The sequence below is a fragment of the Myotis brandtii genome, unplaced genomic scaffold, assembly GCF_000412655.1.
Source record: "Myotis brandtii unplaced genomic scaffold, ASM41265v1 scaffold670, whole genome shotgun sequence".
NCBI classification, from domain to species: domain Eukaryota; kingdom Metazoa; phylum Chordata; class Mammalia; order Chiroptera; family Vespertilionidae; genus Myotis; species Myotis brandtii.
This window is the reverse complement of record NW_005370611.1, coordinates 2,835,204-2,850,506: the sequence shown is the minus strand read 5'-3', so window position 1 is coordinate 2,850,506 and position 15,303 is coordinate 2,835,204. Positions and strand designations below refer to the sequence as shown.

Below are 15,303 nucleotides of genomic sequence, written 5' to 3'. Positions count from 1 at the left end.
CTTTTCTATAGCTCTCTCCTCCCCCTCCCCCTCCTCCTCCTCCTCCTTCTCTTCCTTTTTGTAATACTGTATATGCTATAGTTGGGAGTTTCATTATATGTGCATTTCTGGCCCATCAGAACTTCATTTAATCTGCTAAGGGGAAGTAGTGTCCAAGGAAATGAGAAAGTAGTTATAGCTGAGTCCCTGTAGAATTAAGATAATTCCTTTTGACTTCTTAAGCCATTCTAGATGCTTGTTTTGGAAAAGTAATATCTGTTTAGACTCAGCACTAATTAAAGAACAGAATTAAATGCTTTAATTAATAAATCAAAGTCTCAAATTCAATATGACTTAAAAATATTCACCAGAAGTAACTTGAGAATTTTTCATCTTTCTGGTGAAATTTTCTGTTCTAATATCTGTTTCCTAGTTGATTTTTTTAATCAGTTGAAAATTATATTAAGACCTGTGAGCTTTACTTAGCTTCATGACCACAGGCTGCATCCCTAACCAAGACAACCATGTTATAGCTGAATGACTTTGGTTATATTCAGGGAGGGACTTAATGAAAGAAAGAGACTGAATAGTTAGTTCAGCAGCTTTATTAAAATAATAACTCAGAGAATATACCCTACTAAGTGGTTTAGTAAAATCTAATAACATGTATAAAAAGGTTATCTCCTCTGCTTATTTGTATCAGTAGAGCTAAATTGTGGAGATAATGTTCATAATGTAGTAAATGTCAAAATAATACCTACAATGTAATTTGTGAATTGTCCCAGGGCTGTAATTACTTCTTTAGTCCCCATTGATTTTCATGCCATTCTAGCCTCACTTATTAATAAAATTATATTTTTATTCTACTTTCTCTTTTGGACATTTTAAAATTAATATTTTATATCTAAATTAAATGAAAGAGTGCCTTTTACCATGATAGTGCCCCTCTTTTTGTAGTTTCCTTTTTCACTATTGCCAAAAATACATACATTATTTTAATAGGTCCCAGTTTGAACTTTTCCACTTAGTCATTCTCTTTTCTTCATTTCTTTCTTTTCTTTTTGAAGATCTACTTGGATTTATTAAGCAATTCATGAATTGGGCAGCATCCTATCTAGCAACCAGAAGGGCACTATAAGGGGTTGTGCCAAATAGAAGGTTTTTATAGCTCTTTTTCTTAATCATCACAGGAAACAACTTCATAAGTTTCTAACTCCTTTTTGCATAAGAGTAACATAAAAGATACATTATCAGAATCATTCCTCTGAGGGAGGGTAAGTAAAAGATTACAGAATTATACTATTTAGGTTTTATACAAATTAACTAAATTTGTCTTCATCTCAGCCAACTAATGATAGATCTTACCTGAATGCTAATGAAAATTTTACTACCTATGAGACTCCATGCATACAAATGTGTGTATAGTTAAATTTCAGGAAGTGTTCAAAGCATCTTCTGTGATCTTAATTAGATGAGTGAAAATAAGTCACAAACACTTAGTTTAAATAAAATGTGATAATGTCAGTTATTCTAACTAGACAGGGCCAAGTAATTAATTATAGTGCACTTCTTGCTCATCAGAGCCTCAATAATCTACCTATGAAAAATAGTGTTAAAAGAAATGAAGAAGTTATATCTGAGTCTCTCCAGATCTAAGATCTGAATTGAGTATTTCTCTAGTTTTTGTTAATTTTGCCTATGTTCCATCCAGCTCCTTAACACGGTGGTGGTGCCTGAAGAAAGGACCATCAGCAACAGGTCAGGATAGAATTAGCTTTGGGATGAGCTGCTTTCCTCATGTGAGTATTTCCATGGTTGTTAGTGACACTGATGACTACAAACATTTATGCAATATTCCTAATACCCTATTGATATTATGCACTTTAATCATTCCAAAGAAGTCAAGGATGCTGTATAGTAATGATTCCTTCTTAATGAATACATCTTAACAATTTAGAATGTTTATGTCCCTTTTTATTTTGGACAGTAAGTTAATATAAGTGTTATGTGAATATTTTCTAAAATGACTATAGTAGGACTTAGACTTTGAAATGTAATTGACTATAAGGGGAAATGATTACAGTTCAGGAAATCATTTTAGCTTGCTAATCTATATGTTTGAGAGTTAATTAAACCCAGCCCTCTTCCTATATATTTTATGTCATGTACATAAGAACATTACAGTATATAGTTTTCTACATATATGATATGTATAATCCAGTGGTTCTCAAAATATGTCCTTAGCCTACCAGCTAACATCAGTATCGCCTGAGAACTAGTTAGAAATGCAAATTCTTAAGGCCTATCCCAGGCACACTGAATCAGAAACTCTGGAGTGGGGCTCAGCAGTCTGTGTTTTAACACCCTCCAGGTGATTCTGGTGCATGGGTCAAGTTTGAAAATTACTGGTATAAACTATTTACAATAAGATCTAAAAAGCTGTTTTTTTCCCTACTCATATAGATAGTTATACTTTGTTCTCTAAGTAAATTCAGCCTGATCTGGTTATTCATAATCCTTTATTGGCAATGATAACTTATTCTCCATACTGCTTATAGTATATTTTATGTATATATACAATTAGTCTAGTTATTGATAATTCAGTTAACTTAGTTGGGCATATTCCTACCACTTACTAAAAAGTTTACATTAAGGGACTGATTTAAAGATATAGGTGCAATGTTTTATATTTCTTTTAATTGTTATGACATTTAAGTAGCTAATATAATTGACAGGTGCTAAATTATTCTGTTTATGCATAAAATGGGTACATTGTGGACAGTGATAATACAAGCTTTTTTTTCATTGCCTCTTATTTTACCAGCAGACAACAATTTTGGTGTGGCTAGGCCAACTCTCAGAACAAATTTGTCATTCCTATATTTATATTTGTATCTGAGATATTAAACAAGATGGCTGGCCAGATCAACAAAGCACCTTATTTAATTTCTTTTTTTGAATACATGAAACTTCTTTAAAAGTAGCTTGCTTAGTATGAGAACTGCTGCAGTAGAGTTACAGCTATCCTTGGAATTTATACTTCAGACAACGATTTACTAAAATCTTAAACAAGACAGTAATGCATTATATAATTTGGGCATTTCTCCCTTGTCAATGTATGCACCATGGTAAATATAAACTAACCACCATAAGTCAAGTGATTTATTCATTCATTTTCATCTTCCTGTGTAATTTAATACCTCTGTAATTGTTCTACTCTTCCTCCCGCTGTTTACAAATCAATTAACTCATGAAAGAAAAATGCACATTTCAAAATAAAACTAATTATATACTCTATAAAAATCACCACTGCTTAATACTAGCAGTGGAAATGTAAGTGGCTTACTCTACAAACTATGGTGCTGGAAAATACATAGGCAAACTGTTGGGAGATGCTCTCTAGCTACATTCCTCCTTTCTTGTTCCCTTTCCTCTCTCTCCCCCACTTGATTGCATAATAGTATTCTGTACCCAAAACACTCTACCATAATTCTGTTTGACTTTAACTTGTAATATCTCTTCTAAAAGCCCATATTTAAGCCTCATATCACCCCTGCTCTTTTTTTCCTCAGAAGTAATTTGCCTGATTTGAATAGCTCATGGGGATCACTTGTTATTTTAGCTAATGAACCTCAGGACAGCACACACACACATACACACACACACCCCATCTCAGATGTTTGAGAATGGGATTGGAATCAGACTAATGTGTCCAGTAAAGAGCTGTCCACTGAAGTGATTATGACTTTAGGGACTACAAACTGATTCCAATGACATTCAGCTAATTCTTTTCATCTAATGAATGTATCTTCTCACCTTGTTCTCTTATTTCTAATTGATAAGCTCCAAGTAGTTGCTAATTTTTTGACAACTTTTACTTCGTCTTTTAAATAAATATATTACAAGTATTTCATTAACCTATTCTCAAGTGGTTTAGCTACCATTCTGCCATTTAAATTTTATTTGCTTGAGCACACTGATCAACCACTGAACTGCCTTCTTCCATTGTCCTACAATGACTATTTTTGTGTATGTGGCTTTCATAGTTGGGGTTGCAGAGCACTGACACCAGATATTTTCAGTTTGTTCTCTGGGGGAATTTTATTTGCATCTATGTTTTTAGCTATCTGTGATAACTTGTTAAATATTAAAAAGATATTTTGCTTCTATTGAACATTTGTATACTCGCAACTATATTTCTGTAAACAGCTGCAGTCAAAATAAAAAAATTGAAAGTTTTCATTTTGCAGTGGGTAACTGTCTTTTTTTCCTCAAACTTTGTGGATGAATTTGTATCCATAAATGTCATTTTTGAGCAGCAGAATGCCATTTTGCTGAAATTATAAAATCATTAGGAAAAGGTATGAAATATAGAAATATTTTCAAGTAGTTATTTTGTGCCTGTTAGTGTTCAAAGTGCTTAGTGTGATCAATTTTTTGTTTGTTTTACCGAGTTTAAATGTTTCATGCTTATTAGTAAAATAGAACATACATGTAGCAAATCATGTAGCATGGAGGTGCTTTTGATGAACCTTAAGTCTCCCTAGCCCTCAGTCCCACATCCAAAGGCAATCTCTTTTTATTCTATTGGCAGTTATTTCCACATGTATAAATTAGTGTTTACTAGAATGTAACATATATCATCATATCACTCAAAATGATTTCAGGTGATACATGGAAAACATTTTTTTAAACATAGTATATGTTTTAATGTACATTAGAAAAAATATGTGTACACCTACTAGACTATAGGGAGATATCAATCACGTTAAAGAACAGTAATAAGACTTGGTCGGTATGGCGCAATTGGTTGAGCACAGTCCCATGTACCTAGAAGTTGTGCATGACAGTTCAATTCTCAGTCATGGCACATGCCCAGGTTGCAGACTTGATCCCCAGTAGAGGGTGTGCAGGAGGCAGCCAATTGATGTTTCCCTTCCTTTCAAATCAATAAAAACTTATTTTTTAAAAAACATATTAAACAGCCAGGCTGGCGTGGCTCAGTGGTTGAGCTCTGACCTATGAACCAGGAGGTCACGGTTCGATTCCTGGTTAGGACACATGCCCGAGTTGCAAGCTAGATCCCACAGATTGTGCAGCTGATCCATGATTCTCTCATCATTGAAGTTTCTCTCTCTCCCTCTCCCTTCCTCTCTGAAATTAAAAACAACAACAACACACATATGTATATTAAACAAATACTAATACAGATGATACATGGATATTATGAATATGATATATAAGAAACTAATATTTTAGAAGTACTGCTTTAGATAGTGTGTTGATTCTGTGGGAGTGACTGCATATTTTTTTTTTTTTTAATTTTAGGGAGGAAGGGAGAGAGAAAGAGAAACATCGATTGGTTGCTTCCTGTATGCACCCTGACTGGGGATTGAACCCACAACCTAGGTATGTGCCCTGACCAGGAATCAAACCCACAGCCTTTTTGGTTTAGAGGATGACACTCAACCAACTGAGCTACAGGGCCAGGGCAAAAGTGACTGAATTTTTAACATATCCAAATGTATCTAAATGAGTTGTCACTTTAGGAGGATTAAATTAATTATATATTAAATAAACTACATACATATTTCAACAATGTTGCCAACATTCAAAATAAGTTTAAACGTTTTCTTCTTTTGGCTATTGACTTTAACAGCACTGGAAAGAGAATAAACAAATTAAATTTAATAACTAAATTTCAAAAATACTTTGGTCCAGCCCTAGCCAGTTTGGCTCAGTGTATGGAGCATCGGCCTGCAGACAGAAAGGTCCCAGGTTTGATTCCGGTCAAGGGCTCATGCCTGGGTTGTGGGCTCAGTCCAACGTGCAGGAGGCAGCCAATCAATGATTCCCTCTCATCATTGATGTTTGTACCTCTCTCTTCCTCTCCCTTCCTCTCTGAAATCAATAAAATATATATATGTATATGTATATGTATACATATATATATTAGAAAAACAATACTATGGTCCAGAAAAACAACATATGTGGGCAAGAGACTGATCTGAAGATGAGACTGCAGAGGCCACCAGAAAAGCTGATGCAGTCCTGGTTTATGTAATTCAAATCACAGTATCCAGAGCAAGGGAAATAATTGTCCTGCTTTACTCCAGGCTGGTAAAAGTACTGCTCTGTCATCTTGTAAGGAGCAAATTCTCAGCAGCCATATAATCAGACCTATAAGAACTGAAACATCATTTATCCTGCTTGTGACACAACAGGAACTCTAGCAGTACAAAAGCAGCTACAGTCAACAGCAACACTAAATGGTCTTGCTCTGAGGAAGAGGTATTGATTGCTACTCTTGCTCTCTATTTCATGGTACCATTGTCCCTGCTTCTACTGAGGCAGTATAATGTAACTAGAGGCCTGATGCACGAAATTGGTGCAAGAGTAGGCCTTCCTTGCCCTGGCTGCCGGCACCGGCTTCCCTCTGGCACCCCAGACCCGGGCTTCCCTCCGGCCACTGGCAGACCCCCGGGACCCAGGCTTCCCTCGAAGCCCTGGCTTCATCCGGAAGGTCGCCCGGAAGGATGTCCGGTCTAATTATCATATTACGCTTTTATTATTATAGATGTTTTAAAGCATAGGCTCTTGAGTTTGCCTTCTTTAGGTGGAATTTTGGTTCCTACACCTATTTAACCTCTCTATTTCTCAATTTTTTATCTGTAGTGTGGAAACAAAAATTGAACTCTCTTCAGAGTTTTTTCAAGAATTAAGTAAATGAATCCATGTAAAATTACTTAGTTCCTAGCACACATAAATGCCTAATAAGTGTTACCTTGTGTTAGTATTACTAGGCCTGTTATTACTCTGTTCTTCTGTCTCTTGTGCTCTGGATCCCATATTCTTTTGTCTTTTCAAAGACATGTCCCTTTAACTGTCCCCTTTTTCTAACATCAAAACCTTCTCTCTCTCAGTCGTTCTCACTGGCACATAAATTTCCCTTATCTCTTAGACTATCAAATAAAATAACTTCCTTTAACCACACACACTGTTTCCACTTCCTCTCCTTCTATTCTTGAACCCATTCTAATCAGGCTTCTATCACAACACTCTAAACTGATTCTTGTCAAAACCCCCAATGGCCTCCACATGGCCATGTCTAAAGGTCAGTCCTCCAGCCTCTGTTACTTGGCTTATCGGCAGTATTTGGCACACTGATCACTCCCTCCTTGAAACTCTCTCTTCACTCGGCTTTCAGGACACCACGCTTGGCTCTCCTGCTTCACTGACCTCCTGACATTGGAGAGCCCTAGGTGTCACTCATCAGGTCTCTCCTCTATCATAACTCACTTCCTAGGTGACCTCATCCAGTCTCATTGCTTTATATAGTACCCACATGCTGAAGATGCTCAAATGTGGTATCCTTAGCCATAATTTCTCCCTTAACTCGAGGTTCCTATTATCCAACTGCCAGCTTGACAGCTTCACTTGGCTGTCTTAATAGATGTCTCAAATGTAACATGTCTGAAGTCAGATTTTGATACCACCCTTTCCATCCCCACTCTTGCCCCCAATACTCTTTCCAGATTCTTCCTCAGCTTAGATGGAATCTCCATTCTTCCAACTGCTTAGGCTAAAATACCATTAAAGTGTGTTGTTTTTGTTTTTATCTGACCTAAATCCAATCCATCATTAAATCCTATTATTCCTATCTTTGAAATATATCCAGAATCCAACCACTTGTCAACATATCTATTGCTATCATCTTGCTTCCAAAACAAATGTAGATTGTGACAACAGCTTCCCAAAAATTCTCCCCGCATCTATCGTTACCCCTCATACTCGATTCTTCACATACCAGCCAGACTGAAACGTAAGTCAGATTATGTTACACCTCTGCTCAGAATCCTCCAGGATTTCCTAGCTTTACATTCTTACAATGCTTATACAGCCCTCTGTGATCTGATCCAACTATGTCTGGCCCATCCTACTCTTCCTTTCTCTGCTTTAGTAACTTCCTTTTTCGCCCTCAAACATACTAAGCATGCTCTGCCTCAGGGTTTGCACTCACATCATTGCTGCCTGCAGTGCTCTTCCTTCACATATCCATGTCTCACTCTCACTTTACCAGGAGTTGGCTTAAATGGAGCCTTATCAGAGCAGTCTTTCTTGATCACCCTGGATAAAATGGGACTCATATCCCATCACTAACCCTCTTCTGCTTTTTCTCCCCAGCATTTATCACCACTTGACATATTTGTTCATCTCTCTTTTTTTTCCTTTTTTTTTATTGCTTAAAGTATTACAAAGGGTATTACATATGTGTCCTTTTTTTTTCCCCGCCCTTGACAATCCCCTGGCCTCCCCTATCTCCCAGTGTCTTATGTCCATTGGTTATGCTTATATGCATGCATACAAGTCCTTCGGTTGATCTCTTACCCCCCTCCCTCCTGCCCCCAACCCTCCCCGGCCTTCCCGCTGTAGTTTGACAATCTGTTTGAGGCAGCTCTGCCTCTGTATCTATTATTGTTCATAAGTTTATAATGGTCTTTATTATCCATGAATGAGTGAGATCATGTGGTATTTTTCCTTCATTGACTGGCTTATTTCACTTAGCATAATGCTCTCCAGTTCCATCCATGCCGTTGCAAATGGTAAGAGTTCCTTCTTTTTTACAGCAGCATAGTATTCCATCATGTAGATGTACCCATATTTGTTCATCTCTTGTTCTTCACTAGAATGCAAACTCCATGAGAGTAGGCACTTTGCTGCATCCCCAATACCTAGAAGGGTGCCATGCCCATTGATTGGCTAAACCTAAATAAATTGGGCAAATCAGAATAAATACTTCCCCTTGGCATTTGTTTCCTGCATTCTGTTTTTCTTGATTTCTACACCACTCGATTATTTCCCGGATCTCTTTAAATGTGTGTCATTCAGTAGGAAGCAGCCCTATTAAGCAAACTCGCAAGCCAAGTCACCTTACAAGCTCTGACCCTAATTTAATACTGAATTCTCTCACCTCATCTCCCACTTTTGCCTGAATGCTTCTCTCTCTAACTTCACTGAAACTAGAGTGTGGGTTTGTTTTGCAGAAATGGATTTTATTTCATTTGGAACTTTTAGAAACGTACACAAAGTGAGGAGAAGGCAAAAGAAAATATTTTCACCAAGCAGAAGCACCAAGCCATCTGTCATTGTGGATATTGTAAAAGGAAAAAATACCCAGTGATCTGGCAACTGATGTTCTCTGGTGCCTGACACCATCATTTCTGTGGCAGGTATGAAGCTAGTCCCAGTTTCAGGCCACCTTGCTTTGCATCATTTGTTGTTTTCTTCCCATGCACCACAAGAGGGCAGTCTTTCATCATACTCTACTTGAATTATACCAACTCTGTGGCGCTGCACTTGGGAATTTCAAAGTGAAATTAGAATATTGTGACAGAATTATTCACCAAAGTAAAATGAAACACAGGCTTACCATTTTATCCCAAAAGTCCTGTGACCAAAACACATCCTTAAATGGAAAGTCATCAGTTTAGCAATGATACAGGGAAAAACTTTCCATGTGATTTTATAGATCACCTATACAGCAGTGTTTGTGGAAGGATGTTTTTAAGAATTGGGGCACTGTTTCCTTTTTTGAATTCATTCATTGTGGCAAATTGAAGTACACAGATGTGTTTTATCTCTGCAGACATTAAATTAGAAGATTGAGGTAAAGGAGACTTTTATTAGCTTTTCATTTCAAGATACCTGTGTGTACTGTATACAAACAACAGAAGTTAAAGGAAGAGTAACACTCAGATTAGCCATACCAGTCACTATGTAGTAATTAAAACCAATGCATATCACAAACAAGTCCCTTAGGTCTGACCGATTCAGTCATTGCTTTCTCTGGGCAATTCCCTTTTGCTGCAAACCACAGAGAGATAATTAAAAGAAAAATAGATCATTGAAGAGTTAGATGTTTTGTAGCCAGATTTAACCCTAAAAATGTGTCCCTAAGAGAAGGATTAAGTTGTACACAGGACCTTAAAGAATATTTTCTAGCACCTTTCTACACCTTTCCCTGCTTTATATTTTAAATGGCCTCTTGAACCTAATCAGATGTTGCCATGATAGCAATTGTAAAAATCAGTTATGTTTTAAAAAAAACTATTGAAAAATGTATGAATAGTCTAATCTCTCTTATATTCATTCCTCGTGGAAAAAGAAAGGCACAAATCTTAAAAACTAAAGGAAGCCTGAAGAAGAAACCTAGACTTGGCTACATTTTAGAAGAAAATCAAGCCTTGTGAGTCTTATTCTCTGGCTTTGATCTGGTTGTCAGTTGGAATGGACTTGCCCAAGTGATGGCCCACAGAAAGGCCAAACTTCTTAGCTTTCTGCTCTTCCTGGACCTCCTTTTTCATTAAGAATCCTGCCTGAAAGTTTAGGTCAAAGAAACTACTTGGAGCAAAATATAGTGGAGTCTCATCCCAGATATTCTCCAGGCGTTTCTTCCATCCTTCCAGGACCTGAAGTCGGGCATCCGCGGGAATGTGCCCAATGCTGTATGTCAGTTGAGGTTCTAAGACCTGGAAGCCACAGAAATGCAGAGTGCCACTCTGGGGATACACAAAGCACAAAGGTGAGTCACTACAAACCCCAAACAGTTTGTACCAGATACAAACCACAAAGGTTTATCTGAGCTTTCCAATAAGACACTGACGTGGAGGCGGAGGCACCCTGCAGAAGCAGTTCAGAACTGTATTCTCTCACCTTCTGCTCCCAGACCTAGCTGCCTGTTACCTATTTTAGCCTATTCAGCTGTGCTTTTCTTCATATAAATAAAACCTTGAACCTGTGCCAGCCTAGGATCCTCTGCCAGAAGTGTCGGAAGTTCTGTTCCATAAGGGAGAGTTGCAGCTGATTGGCAGCCGCTCTCTTGCCTGCTGCTCCCTGCCTCTCCATAGAACTAGATGAATCTTAACAAACGGTGCGTATCATCCATTCTCCAATAGTAATATTAATTCTCCAATATTATAGGTGGCCACCTCATTTGCTCTTCTCTCCACCCCTCTTCCTTAGAAGTGATTATCCTGAGAGCCTAGTGACCACCAAAAAGCATACTTCAGACTTCAGTTTTATTTACTGAACTAAAGCATTTCTTAAATTGGGGTGGAGGGCACTCTAATAGTCTGTGAGACTATTCCTGGAGAAGGATAGTAAGATTGGAGAGATGTCAGTCACCTGGAGAGAATCAGACCATGTGGCTGCACTAGTACTCGGTTAGGAGAGTGGTGTGTGGACAAGTGCATACAGGTTATTCTGTAAGCACAGGGGCCTGGGAAGAGAGGTAAATCTTAAAGCTCCCTGTAGTTGTGAATCATTACTATGCTTTCACCTCAGGTCTGTTTTCAGTTGTTATCTTGAGGATCTGGACCCCATAGAAAGCTCAATTAGGTAATCCCCCTGAAGGTTCACTGAAAATGAGGTACCTGAATTGGCCAGAGAATGATGTTCATGTCCCTGTGGACTCCCTGCAGAGAGTACATGGAGTCGCTACCACCAGTGGTGATGGACAGCACTGCCTTCTTGTTCTGTAAAAGAAAAGTCATCACCCTGAGCATCTCCTTGGTGACAGGAAGCTAATGAAACAGCCCCAGGGAGAACACAAACATCCACCCATCTGCTGTTGATGGTACTCCTCTGAGCCACTCAGTATGACTCTGCAGAAGTACCTGCCTGGAAGGCGGTACCACAGACAGACAGACATGTGAGCAGGGGCAAGCCATACTCCTGGGTGTGGCAAATCCGGGGAGACTGTCATGTAAATGCAAAACCAGTGTTGACTGCTGGTGCCTAGGAGTTATTTGTTTACTGTTTTATTCTGTCTCCCTACAGTGCTGGGCATAGATCTAGGCATGTCATCTAGAAGGTCAAATGTTTCTTGTATAGTAGTTGGGTCTCTGAAAAATGAAGACACACTATTTATTTTTATTATGGAATGTTTCAAACATAAAGAAAATAGTACAATTGACCCTTGAACATTGTAGGGGTTAGGGGTACTAACCCCCACACAGTCAAAAATCTACATATTACTTTTAACTGACCAAAAATGTAACTGCTAATAGCCTCCTGTTGACTGGAAGCTTTACCAATGAGAACAGTGGATAAACATATTTTGTATGTCATATGTATTTATACTATATTCTTAAAGTAAAAAGGAAGCCTGAAGAAGAAACCTAGACTTGGCTACATTTTAGAAGAAAATCAAGCCTTGTGAGTCTTATTCTCTGGCTTTGATCTGGTTGTCAGTTGGAATGGACTTGCCCAAGTGATGGCCCACAGAAAGGCCAAACTTCTTAGCTTTCTGCTCTTCCTGGACCTCCTTTTTCATTAAGAATCCTGCCTGAAAGTTTAGGTCAAAGAAACTACTTGGAGCAAAATATAGTGGAGTCTCATCCCAGATATTCTCCAGGCGTTTCTTCCATCCTTCCAGGACCTGAAGTCGGGCATCCGCGGGAATGTGCCCAATGCTGTATGTCAGTTGAGGTTCTAAGACCTGGAAGCCACAGAAATGCAGAGTGCCACTCTGGGGATACACAAAGCACAAAGGTGAGTCACTACAAACCCCAAACAGTTTGTACCAGATACAAACCACAAAGGTTTATCTGAGCTTTCCAATAAGACACTGACGTGGAGGCGGAGGCACCCTGCAGAAGCAGTTCAGAACTGTATTCTCTCACCTTCTGCTCCCAGACCTAGCTGCCTGTTACCTATTTTAGCCTATTCAGCTGTGCTTTTCTTCATATAAATAAAACCTTGAACCTGTGCCAGCCTAGGATCCTCTGCCAGAAGTGTCGGAAGTTCTGTTCCATAAGGGAGAGTTGCAGCTGATTGGCAGCCGCTCTCTTGCCTGCTGCTCCCTGCCTCTCCATAGAACTAGATGAATCTTAACAAACGGTGCGTATCATCCATTCTCCAATAGTAATATTAATTCTCCAATATTATAGGTGGCCACCTCATTTGCTCTTCTCTCCACCCCTCTTCCTTAGAAGTGATTATCCTGAGAGCCTAGTGACCACCAAAAAGCATACTTCAGACTTCAGTTTTATTTACTGAACTAAAGCATTTCTTAAATTGGGGTGGAGGGCACTCTAATAGTCTGTGAGACTATTCCTGGAGAAGGATAGTAAGATTGGAGAGATGTCAGTCACCTGGAGAGAATCAGACCATGTGGCTGCACTAGTACTCGGTTAGGAGAGTGGTGTGTGGACAAGTGCATACAGGTTATTCTGTAAGCACAGGGGCCTGGGAAGAGAGGTAAATCTTAAAGCTCCCTGTAGTTGTGAATCATTACTATGCTTTCACCTCAGGTCTGTTTTCAGTTGTTATCTTGAGGATCTGGACCCCATAGAAAGCTCAATTAGGTAATCCCCCTGAAGGTTCACTGAAAATGAGGTACCTGAATTGGCCAGAGAATGATGTTCATGTCCCCGTGGACTCCCTGCAGAGAGTACATGGAGTCGCTACCACCAGTGGTGATGGACAGCACTGCCTTCTTGTTCTGTAAAAGAAAAGTCATCACCCTGAGCATCTCCTTGGTGACAGGAAGCTAATGAAACAGCCCCAGGGAGAACACCATCCTCCACCCATCTGCTGTTGATGGTACTCCTCTGAGCCACTCAGTATGACTCTGCAGAAGTACCTGCCTGGAAGGCGGTACCGACAGACAGAAGACATGTGAGCAGGGGCAAGCCATACTCCTGGGTGTGGCAAATCCGGGGAGACTGTCATGTAAATGCAAAACCAGTGTTGACTGCTGGTGCCTAGGAGTTATTTGTTTACTGTTTTATTCTGTCTCCCTACAGTGCTGGGCATAGATCTAGGCATGTCATCTAGAAGGTCAAATGTTTCTTGTATAGTAGTTGGGTCTCTGAAAAATGAAGACACACTATTTATTTTTATTATGGAATGTTTCAAACATAAAGAAAATAGTACAATTGACCCTTGAACATTGTAGGGGTTAGGGGTACTAACCCCCACACAGTCAAAAATCTACATATTACTTTTAACTGACCAAAAATGTAACTGCTAATAGCCTCCTGTTGACTGGAAGCTTTACCAATGAGAACAGTGGATAAACATATTTTGTATGTCATATGTATTTATACTATATTCTTAAAGTAAGCTAGAGAAAAGAAAATGTTATTAAGAAAACATAAGGAAGAGAAAATACATTTACAGTACTTATTGGGGAAAAAATCTGCATATAAGTGGACCTGTGCAGTTCAAACCTGTGTTGTTCAAGGGTCAACTGTATAATTATGCATCTACCACCCAGCTTCAACCCTTGGCAGATTGCCATTCTAGTTTTATCTAATCCCCTTACCTCTCTTTTCCCTGGGGTATTTTAAAACAAATCCTAAACATCATGTCAAAATGTCTGTTAAAACTTAATTATGGCCGAAACCGGTTTGGCTCAGTGGATAGAGCGTCGGCCTGCGGACTGAAAGGTCCCGGGTTCGATTCCGGTCAAGGGCATGTACCTGGGTTGCGGGCACATCCCCAGTAGGAGATGTGCAGGAGGCAGCTGATCGATGTTTCTCTCTCATCGATGTTTCTAGCTCTCTATCTCTCTCCCTTCCTCTCTGTAATAAATCAATAAAATATATTTAAAAACAAAACAAAACAAAACTTAATTATGCATCTCTTCCAAAGGGACCTGGAGCCGGACCATAGTATCTAATTGTGCTCAAAACTGCCTCAGGCCAAATCTCCCCAGCACCCAGCTGTTAGAAAAAGCAAAACCATCCACCTACCCGGAAAGGTCCCTTGTCATACATGGCAGCGTACGTGTAAGCAAACTCCCCGATGAGCACTCGCTCAAACCAGCCTTTCAGGATGGCAGGGACTCCAAACCACTGCAGTGGGAACTGTGGAGGAAACGACAAAGAAGTCAGGTCGGGGCCGGCCCCAGCACAGAAGAAGGCTCAGGGTCCTCACTGAGGGCAAACCTTTCTTCAGGCCCCATATCATTCCTTCTGGAGGAGACAGTGCATTTAGAGACAAGAATCATCTCTCGTCAGTCAACCTGATACTCCTGTTTCTACCTAAAGGTACAAATGTTCGGTAGGTCTGAAGAAGGCCACATGCAAATGTTTGTTTCTATGAAATCATGTTTGGCAATGCAGTTTAGACAGCAAGGACTGCAGACCAATGTGTGATACCTAAATCAGTATTTTCTCAAGTGCTTGTCTTAAAGGTTTGGTATCAAAAATATGAAGCAGCCCTAGCTGGTTTGGCTCAGTGGATAGAGCGTCGGCCTGTGGACTAAAGGGTCCCAGGTTCGATTCCAGCCAAGGACACATGCCTGGGTTGCAGGCT

At 39.3% G+C, this 15,303-nt stretch overlaps 2 protein-coding genes and 1 long non-coding RNA gene across 4 annotated transcripts in view; 1 reads left to right on the top strand and 2 right to left on the bottom strand.

The window, feature by feature from the left end:
- Positions 1–20: 20 nt before the first annotated feature.
- On the top strand, positions 21–4,225 carry LOC106723898. The gene is made up of 2 exons (XR_001359640.1): positions 21–1,253; positions 1,691–4,225. It is a non-coding gene; the product is annotated as an uncharacterized LOC106723898 (long non-coding RNA).
- Positions 4,226–9,633: 5,408 nt separating this feature from the next.
- The window catches only part of NQO1 (NAD(P)H dehydrogenase, quinone 1), a 12,765-nt gene continuing 7,095 nt past the window's right edge, over positions 9,634–15,303 (bottom strand). Inside the window, exons 4-7 of one of the 2 annotated variants that reach the window (XR_001359639.1) lie at positions 14,739–14,852; positions 13,382–13,483; positions 12,146–12,508; positions 9,634–10,175 (exon numbers count right to left, since the gene is read on the bottom strand). Coding sequence is in view for 1 of the 2 variants with exons in the window: in XM_014529185.1 (XP_014384671.1) it covers positions 12,203–12,508; positions 13,382–13,483; positions 14,739–14,852 (522 nt within the window). In the remaining variant the exon portion in view is untranslated. Of the gene's footprint in view, positions 10,189–12,145; positions 12,509–13,381; positions 13,484–14,738; positions 14,853–15,303 lie in introns of both variants that reach the window. The other variant, XM_014529185.1, reaches the window with a different exon arrangement.
- On the bottom strand, positions 9,642–11,638 carry LOC102263686 (NAD(P)H dehydrogenase [quinone] 1). Its single transcript, XM_005881193.2, has 2 exons — positions 11,412–11,638; positions 9,642–10,538 (listed from the first exon to the last, which is right to left on the bottom strand). Exons 1-2 carry the CDS (start codon positions 11,541–11,543, stop codon positions 10,233–10,235), a joined length of 438 nt encoding a protein of 145 aa, XP_005881255.1. The 5' UTR covers positions 11,544–11,638; the 3' UTR covers positions 9,642–10,232.

What these genes read in the sequence shown, in the direction of transcription:
- LOC102263686 (XM_005881193.2), bottom strand. Translation starts at nt 11,543, where the DNA reads ATGCTCAGGGTGATGACTTTTCTTTTACAGAACAAGAAGGCAGTGCTG. An exon ending in TCATTCTCTGGCCAATTCAG is followed by an intron (nt 10,539 to 11,411) that starts GTACCTCATTTT and finishes GTGTATCCCCAG; the next exon opens with AGTGGCACTCTGCATTTCTG.